We start from the raw sequence: 9,847 nt of genomic DNA on the forward strand, positions 1-9,847 counted from the left end.
CAACGGGACTCATTTCTGGAACCTCCTCGTAGACGCCTTGGCCAAGGAGCACGGCAGTGAGTGGGTCTCTCACATCCCCATCATGCACCAGCCTCCGGGAAAATGGAGCGGTGCAACGGACTGTTAAAGACTATGCTGAGAGCAGTGGGTGGTAAAACTTGAAGAAACTGGGATTCAAATTTAGCCAAGGCCACCCCGAGAGCACCCAGGTGCCCAGGGCTGAGCTGACCCTGAGCCTCCCAATGGGGCACCCTGACCTCCCTCCCCAGGCGCAGGGTCACAGTGGGGCCCTTTGTGACCTCACTTGCTGGCGCCCTGTTGCGAGGGAGTAATTGAGGGGTTTTGCTTGCTGCAGAACAATGTTTAGATTTCTTAAAGAGAAGCGCGACTTCAAAGAGTTCGGTGGCAGGTTCACTCTATTATTTACTGCATGGGGGAAATACGGCAAGCTGAATGCTGCTGACCTTCTCTCCAGGTGCCTGTACCTGTTCACGAAGGAAACTTTCAGTCATCTTCCCTTCCTGATAACTGTTCACTCCAGGGGGCTGTGTCTTGGAGCTCCGGAGACAAACTTTCAGGTGAGGCCGTGTCCGTTGCGGTGCAAACTGTCAGGATTCCTCTTTCCCTGATAACCGTTCGCTCCAGAGTTTGTATTTTAGAGCTCCAGCAGCAAACTTAGAGGCAAGGCTTTATGACCATATGCAGAGCAGACTTTCAGGAGACAAAATTCTCAGAAAATAAAAAATTTAATGGAGTAGAATAGCAGAAGGGCTGGCTCAAGCTGGGTACCTGCGCAGAGGTCCGCCCCAGCATAGAAAACTACAAACTTTTATATCTTTACAGACCATTCACACCAAGATCCAAGTCCAATAGCAAAATTTTACCACCAGGTCCTTTGCTCCCCATTGGACCCTTTTTCCCTGACTCCACATGGGCCTCTGTTTTGTTCAGTTGTAGACATTGGTTTTGGTCCATATCCTTGAAGGTGCCATTTTGTCTGGATAAATCCTTCTCAGTGAAGTGCAAAAATAGGCCCGGCTTTGCAGATGTCTGTGATGTCTCTGCGTTAGCCTTGGATCGTTGTTTTCCCAGTCAGTTCCATTTTTCCCAGCAAAATGCAAGCTCGACTTTATCATGCAAGGCGTTTAGTGTAGTCTACGGTTGCTTTTGGCAAATACGAGCTTAAAATTTTAGCAAATCTAGTCTACTAAGTAACATGAATCGAAGAGTATATTAAAAAATCATACAAACTTATATCTCTAAATAATCCATTACATTTGGTGTGCGTCTACTTAAGCTAAATGATGAATATTGAAGTTGAATTAGGCTCATCCAGTGACCCGTGAGTAGTAAAATCGTAGCCATACAGCTTACTTATTTAGCAGGGAGAGCTCAAAGTGGGCTCATCCAGGCTGTCGTATTTCTAGAATGAAGTGGTTGACTCATAGTCAAATTGCGTAGAGTAGGAAAAGTCTGCACGAGACTCCCTGCGCCCACAAGCCACCGGCGTTCAGTTGCCGTTCTGCTTCCCTGTGGGTCTCCTGGAAGGAGTTCTTGGCCTGGCTGTGGCTCAGGCCCTTCCCTCCTCTGCAGCCTGGACCAAACTGCTGCAGGTTTGGCTGAGGGGGGGTCGAGTGCGCCTGCCACACTCCACTCCCTTGACCACAGTCAATCCCCTTCATTCTCTCATAGACTGGTAGTGTGGTACCTCTTGCCTCTATGTCATAAATACACGGCATGTTGTAGTTCAGTGGTAAGAGTCCAATTGTTTGATAAACTATTCGGTTTAAATGCTAATATCATCTATATATGGTGTTAGCGTGCATGTGAACTTTTGTTTAAGCAGTTAACTTCAATAATATAGAATATCACTATAAATTGTATTATCAGGGTGTTTGTCACAACAAATAGAGATCCTTTGCTTATATGTGTACCCGGCTTTTATACATAAAATGATTGTAAGGAACAAGCACAATAATGTTAGAGTTAACAGAATTACAACTGGATGAAGCATCACATTCAAAGTTCCTGTTGTGGTCGGTGACCATCAAAATAGTCTTCCACTTTAGTCCCAACAGGACATGATGTGCCTTCAGCAGCAATAGGATGATATATTGTACTTTCATCTTACAGGAAGCTGGAAGACAAAAAGATGAAATAGACTGGTCTCGGCAGTGTTTGCCGGACAGGTTATGCCATTAGACATATGGGAAACTGCATTGTGCACTAATTCTGCATTTTGTAGCATTGCTTTTATCTTTGTCTGTAGGAATCTTAAGGATATATGGTGAGGTGTCTTTATGATTATTCACAGGCCTATTATCTAAACCCAGAGGTTCTACTTGTGGTTCATGTGCTTTTCTACATCCCAGCTACAGTGGCTTGAGTGTCCTTACAATACTCCTCCTTGCCATTCTTGCACAACTCCCATGTATTCCACCCCCCTCAGTCAAGAAACTGCTTCTGCTGGGGCCAGCAAAGCCGGAGATGTTCACTTGGATTTGTGTAGTACAGAGCAATTTAGAGAGGTACATAATAAACACATACAGGAGGAGGAATAAACATATCTGTACAATGATGCTTTAAATCAGGTGTTCCATTCATTTTATCAAGGAATTAAATGAGCCATTCATCCAGGCATCATCAGTAGATTGCTCCATTTGATGCACAAAGTCTTGGAGATGTTAAATGTTGTTTTTCATGTTGGCTGATTCGTCACTTATGTTGAAGCAACAGATGTTTTTAAAATTGAAGCAGCTTTTTCAGCCATTACCTGCTGAGGGAAAACAATAATATAAAACATTAATACCAAAAATCACCTAAGATGGTATAACTCAATAATACAGATACCAGGGTTGGCATGCTGGTAAAATATATTGTCAAAAGATCTGCAGCTGTCGGTCTATCCTTAATGCAAAAGTCAGATGAGTTAGTTACAGTAGAGGCAACCCAAATCTAAGTATTTACATGGAGAGATATCAGCAAAGGAAGGAAGATGCTCAGACAAGAGCAAGGTGGGGCAGCAGGGGGCATGTCTCCAGCCTGCAGGGAAAGAGGTGCAGGGGATGCCACAGCATAGGACAGGCTGTCGTGGAGATGATCAAGGGATGTAAAGAGGCTGAAAGCCCCCAGCAGACATGAGCTCCTTCTCCCCTTAGCTGTGGCTGTTGTCTCCAGCTCTGATGCCTGTGAGGAGACACCTTGTCCTTACAGCACAGGGGCCTCATGGCCTCCTTGTCCCCAGCCAGGAACCTGGGAGGTGTGGGACCATAGTCCTGCCCTTGGCCTTGCACAGCCCCACATCACACTGTCCCAGGAAGAGCCCTGGGCAACATGGGAGGGACAGGATCTGCCTTCCCAGGGGATGGGGGTCAGGGCTTGGCCCTTTGATTAATGAAACACATCCAGGTTTACTGATCATCTGAGAGAACTTCACCTTGATTTTCCTGACCTGTCATCTCTGCCTCCAGTTTTCTTCTCTAACCAAATCTTGGAGTCATTTCCTCAATAGTGTCCTTCAGTGGGACTCATAAACATTACAAGAAACTTTGGAGTTTGAATCTGACTTTGACTTCTTGAGAGGTTTTATTCAACTTCCCCTCAGGGTCTGAGGTTCATGGGCTCAGCACCAAAGCCACCAGATGGGTCATTAAAGCGCCTTGGGCTGCTCCTGTGCTGCTGAGCTGGGCTGGGCTCCTGGGACAGAGGGAGCTCATGGCAAGCGGCAGCGCTGCAGAGAGACAGCTCTGCCCAGGAGCAGCTCCTCTGCAAAGCGCAGCAGGGCTGAGGGCTCTGCCTGGGGGTCTCAGGGAGACGAGCAAGGCAGAGAGAGATTAAAGGTGGTCAGGATGGGGAGGATGACTGAGAGCTCACGGAGGAGAAATCTCAGCAACCCTTGCCATGGTAAGTCTCTGGGTGCAGGGCAATGCAACTGTAGCTCCTGGAGGCATCTCTTCAAGTTAGCACAGGCACAGCTTGTGGGATGTGTAAGGAGGGGGCTCTTGTCAGGCAATTTTGAATAGCTGTGTAGCTGGGTGAGCGCCCAGGGCTGTCCTGCAGAGCAGGGTCCCTGCACCCCAGGGCTGTGCCAGGGCAGGGACTCTGCCGCCTGCCAGGGTCAGCGCTCAGCCTGCCCAGGGACATCCCCACGGTGCTGTGGGGAGAAGCTGTGGGGGGAAGGGATGACCCCTATCAGGGCAGGAAAGGTGCTTCTGCTGTTAAGGGGGTGCTGTGTGGATCAGAGCTGCTCACAGCTCCAGATCACCCCCAGGATTTTTCCAAGTGGATGCCTCAAGCAGAAGATCAATGCAAGGATTAGCAAACAGATAGGGAGCTTTCCTGAGGCTGTCTTTTCAGTTTCCTATCCCGAGGGTTGCGGGGTGCAGGAAAGGTTAAAATGAAAATGAGCTCTCATGCTTAAACAAGTCACTGAGACTCCTGAACTGCAACTCAGAGTCATCAGTACATCTGCCAGAAGCCTCATAACATCCCTTCAGCTGCTGCTCTGCCTGTGCACAGCACCAGCATCACATCTGCTGAACCCGTCAGCCTTTGACCTCTCCTGTTTTCCAACCTGCAAACAGGAAGATGCCCCCAGGCAGTGCCCTGTGAACAGGCAGGATCTGTAGGGCCAGGGTGAGGGCACAGAGGGTGGGATGGGGTCTGTGAGCATTGACAGGGAAAAGACATGGACAGGGAAACTGTTCCCAGGGGGAGAATGTCCAGGCAGCAGGGAAATGATCAGAAATGAGAGGAAACTAAACCTGGAATTGTTCTGGGAGGGGGAACACAGAAAACTCCCTTTCATCCTCTGCAATGCAGATCGCTCTTCTGAGCAGCCCCCTCGCCTCCTCTCCCACCCAGCAAAGCCTCTGCCCTCAGGGCCGGGGGCTGCAAGGCATGAAGCAGCTGCTGTGCAGCCAGAGCTCCAGTTCCCTCTGCAGAGCAGAGGGGCTGAGAGCAGCTGCCCAGCAATGCTGGTGTGTGGGAGGTGGCTGCACAGCTGGGGAAGGGTGACGCTGTCTGAGTGCCCGGCTGCCTCTGCCCTGGCCTCTCTCACACCCACCCTCACCGCAGTTTCCTTCTTGCTCTGGGTCACTGTTGTTGTGATCTTGTTCTTGCTGTCGGGCTCTCTGGGGATGGGAGTTTCAGCTGCAGACTCACAGCCTGATCTTGTGGGTCCTTTCCTGCAGGTGTGTCCATGGGAACACGTGTCCCAGCTTTGCTCTGACCTGTGGGGCTGTGGGCAATGCAGTCTGTGGGGCTGGGGAATGAGCATTATCTGAATTCCCCACAGAGAAGTGCAGAGATGCTATGATGGAAGAAATGCAGTTCGGTTTGTGAAATGAGCTGTGTGTGTCTTGGGATAGAAGTGGGGTGCTGAGACCCGAGGAAAGAGTGGGACATGTCATGGTCTGAGGTGGGTCCCTCTGCTCTCAGTAGTGCCCAGTGGCTTTTCAGGGTAACATGCCAGTGTGATCAGCCTCCATCTCAGAAAGGGCAGCTGGAGCAAGACAGAGGGACAGACCAGCTGCCCTCACTCTGCACTGACCCACAGGCATCCTCTGGTCTCGCAGGACTCGCTCTGTTCTCCCTGAGTGCAGCAGAAATGCTGAGGGTTTCTGACACCCAACAACACTCTCCAGTGGAGTTGCAGGAAGCTGCAAAAAAACAAGCCTCTCAAACTGCCTTGTTCTGTCCTGGTTCATTATCACTAGGAGAGCAGATGCTGACAGTACCTTCTGCACCGGGAACGGGTCCATCTGACACAGCTGAACCCCAGGACTGGATCCTGTTCTCCCATTCCATGACCCCTGCTGCAGAGCAGGGCTGACTCCTGGGCAGCCAGCGGGCACAGGCCCTGCTCCTCACGGCATCTCCAGCCAGCACCACCCAGGGCTCAGCCACGGAGCTGAAGGAAGGTCTGGAAAAGGACAAGGGGTGTGGAGCAGGGAAGGGTGTGTGAGAAATAGCTTTGATTTCGCTCAGAGAAGTCTCCTGTAACTTGTCACTGTCTTTTCTTTTTGAGTCAGTGCCCTATGCCCAGAGGCTGTAGATGTCCAACAGCAGTTCCATCAGCCAGTTCCTCCTCCTGGCATTCTCAGACACACGGGAGCTGCAGCTCTTGCACTTCTGGCTCTTCCTGGGCATCTACCTGGCTGCCCTCCTGGGCAACAGCCTCATCATCACCACCATAGCCTGTGACCAGCAGCTCCACACCCCCATGTACTTCTTCCTCCTCAACCTCTCCCTGCTGGACCTGGGCTCCATCTCCATCACTGTCCCCAAATCCATGGCCAACTCTCTGTGGGATACCAGGGTCATTTCCTATGCGGGATGTGCTGCCCAGGTCTTCTTTTTAGCTTTCTTGTTAGGTGCAGAGTATTCTCTTCTCACCATCATGTCCTATGACCGCTACATTGCCATCTGCAAACCCCTGCACTACGGGACCCTCCTGGGCAGCAGAACTTGTTTCCATATGGCAGCAGCTGCCTGGGCCACTGGGTTTCTCAATGCTCTGCTGCTCACGGCCAATACATTTTCACGGCTACTCTGCAAGGGCAATGTCCTGGACCAGTTCTTCTGTGAAATCCCCCAGATCCTCAAGCTCTCCTGCTCACAGTCCTACTTCAGGGAAGCTGGGCTCCTTGTGGTTTGTGTCTGTTTAGGATTTGGGTGTTTTGTGTTCATTGTGGTATCCTATGTGCAGATCTTGAGGGCCGTGCTGAGGATCCCCTCTGAGCAGGGACGGCACAAAGCCTTTTCCACGTGCCTCCCTCACCTGGCCGTGGTCTCCCTGTTTGTCAGCACTGCCATGTTTGCCTACCTGAAGCCCCCCTCCATCTCCTCTCCTTCCCCTGACCTGGTGGTGTCTGTTCTGTACTCGGTGGTGCCTCCAGCAATGAACCCTCTCATCTACAGCATGAGGAACCAGGAGTTCAAGGATGCCCTGTGGAAACTCGTATCTAAGTGTTTTCCGAAGCAATAAACTGTCCTTCTCATTCTACATAGCAGTTTTAATGTAACTACTTAGAGGCCCAGCCTCTCATCTCTGTTTTCTGTTGCTATTGATGTTTTTTTATTGTGATAACATTGTCATCCCCTTTCTAAATTGCTTTCTGCTTTTCTTTTATAACCACTGGGTGTGTAAATGAGGAGCCACGATCTGTGTGTATTTAAACAAAATAAAGGGTCCTGTAGTGACTTGTTTTTCAATATATATTCTTCCTGCAAGGCCTTTTGGAGCTGCAGGGACAGTTCCTGTGTGCATGGGAGGAGTGGAGAAGAGTCCAGCCTGGCAGCACTGCCAGGGAGCAGCAGCGCTTGGCCTTCCAGAGCTGTTCTCGTTCCACTCCCACACTCTCCTTCTCATCCCTTGTGTTGGTGCAAGGCCTGAGTGCTCTGGCAGCCTGGTCACCGTCCTGCTGTGTGTCAGTCCTGTGAGCACAGGCAGGGACAGGCAATGGGCACTGCTGTGACAGAGCTGGCCTCAGAACAGCCTTTCCAGAAAGAAAGGTGATCTCCTATGGGCAGGGCCTGAAGGTTTAGCTCTTTTTCAAAGCTTCACTGTAGAACATGCTGAAGTGACATGCAGATGCAAACATCAGTGTACAGCTGCACAGTGTGTGTGTGCAGGGCTGGGCACACAGCAGTGTCCTCTCACAGCCAGGCCTCCTGCCAGAGACCTGCAGGACCAGCAGAGCAGGGGCTGGGCTGTGCCCCTGTGCACTGGACACCCCATGGAAGCTGCCCCAGGGCATCGTCATGAACTGGCCCCTCACAACCACCATTTCCAGCACTGGCCTTTCTCCCCATCTCGTAGAGGTTGTTCTTCCCTCCACGGATGGACACTGAATGAGTTGTTCAGCAGTCTGAGTTTGTATTGTACAGATGAGATGTGAGCATGCACATCATGTACATGAGGTGACATGAACACGAGTGAGCACAAACACCATGAACTATTCCTTCGGGTTCCATGAAGGCCTGTGGCACAAAAAAGGTCTTGAGGTCACTTCATGGTGGGAGGAACACTCCACGGGAAATCACCTGCATGCAGCACTCGGATGTTCTTCCTTGAATTGAGGTCCCCGTGTCCATTCCTCATGATGTGGGACATCTCAGATGAGTGCAGAGCAGGGTGACACACCACAGGGCTGAGGTGTCTCTCGACCCTTTGGAGTGGCAACAGGAGGTCAGAGAGACACTGTGACTCCTGCCTCTGTATGTAAAATGGAGAGATCTGTCTCTGAACATCTCTGGGTGCAGAAGGATTCCATGAAGCCAGCTCAGATGTGAACACCTCACAGAACCCTGACATTTCTGTGTGTGGCTCCAGGAACAAACCCCAGTGGCCCAGTGAGATTCATCTCAGCTGCCTTGGACAGACTCATTGCAAGTGCTCCAGTCTGCTATGTCACCCTTGCCCGTGATTCCATATTGTGCTCTCAAATGTGCCATAGAAACCAGAATGGATCTGGGGTCCTTAGAAAATGCAGACCTCAAACCCATCTTCAAGAAGAGCACAAACAGGAACTGGGAGAATTGCAAGCCAGCCATCCTATCTCCCTTCCTGGGAAGGGGATGGGACACGTCCTCCTGCAGCCATTTCCAGGAATGTGATGGACAAGGAAAAGATTGCTGAACACAAATGGACAGTGGAAAGAAAGCCATGTTGTGTACAGGGCATTTGCAAGGCCTCAGACATAGTCTCCTTCTGGGCAGAGTGCTGCTGATGGGGCTCAAGAAGTGGATGCTGTTTGGGAAGTCGGCTGAACCATCAAGCCCAAATATCATCAGTGGTACAAAGTCCTCCGTGCAGCCAGTTACCAGTGTCATCTCTCAGTGACCAGCACTCGGGCCAACACTGTTGAACGTCTTTATTCTCCCCTTCTATGATGTAACAGAGTGCACTTTCAGTGCCTTTGAGGATGATGTAAACTTGGGTGGGTGCCTTGAGCAACCTCCCCTGGTTCAGCCTGCCCTGAGCAGGAGAGTGAGACAAGATGAGTGAGACAAGGGCTCTCTTCAAACCTGAGGTATTCTGTGATTTGAAATAATTTTTGACTTGGAGATGTTTCTGGAGAGAGAATAGGTAGAAGAATCATAAAAAAAAAAAAAGACAGAAGAGGAGATATAGAAGGTGTTAACATAAATACAGCAGTTCCAGTGAGGAGTGCTTTTCACTTCACGTTGTTACTAAGAAATATATTTGACAAATTTGAACATGGAGAGGAAGCGAGATGGGTGTCTGCAGCCTGCAGGGAAAGAGGGGCAGGTGTAGGACCATGTAGAACAGCCTGTGATGGAGATGGCAAAGGGCACTGGTGAGGCTGGAAGGGACCAACAGAACCCAGGTCTCTGTCCCCTTGGCCATGGCAGTTGTCCCTGCCACTGAGGCCCAGGAGAAGACATGTTGTCCTCATGGCACTGGGGCCTTGTTGCCTCCTTGCAGCCCCATGGAGAAGGTGGAAGTTGCTGTACCAGTGTTGTCCTTCCCTCGGCCTTGCACACCCACATCCCACGGTCCCAGGAAGAGCCCTGAGCCGTGTGTGAGGGACAGGATTCCCCTTCCCATTGCCTGGGGCTCATGGCTTCTCCTTTCTGCCTCAGAGAGCAAACCAAGGGGTTTCTGAGCATCAGAGGTGAAGAAAAGACTAAAAGGAGACCTCACGGTGGCTACAGCTTCCTCACAAGGGGAGAAGGAAGGGTAGGTACTGATCTCTTCTCTCTGGTGACCAGTGACAGAACCCGAGGGAACGGCAGGACGATGTGCCGGGGGAGGTTCAGTTGGACATGAGGAAAAGGTTCTTCACCCAGAGGTGCTGGACACTGGAACAGGCTCCCCAGG

At 50.7% G+C, this 9,847-nt stretch overlaps 1 protein-coding gene across 1 annotated transcript; it reads left to right on the forward strand.

Moving 5' to 3' along the window:
* Nucleotides 1-6,055: 6,055 nt before the first annotated feature.
* On the forward strand, nt 6,056-6,988 carry LOC136000298 (olfactory receptor 14J1-like). Its single transcript, XM_065654076.1, has one exon. The coding sequence runs from the start codon at nt 6,056-6,058 to the stop codon at nt 6,986-6,988; it is 933 nt and encodes a 310-aa protein (XP_065510148.1).
* Nucleotides 6,989-9,847: the final 2,859 nt, after the last annotated feature.

This window comes from Caloenas nicobarica, chromosome 32 (assembly GCF_036013445.1).
Source record: "Caloenas nicobarica isolate bCalNic1 chromosome 32, bCalNic1.hap1, whole genome shotgun sequence".
NCBI lineage: Eukaryota > Metazoa > Chordata > Aves > Columbiformes > Columbidae > Caloenas > Caloenas nicobarica.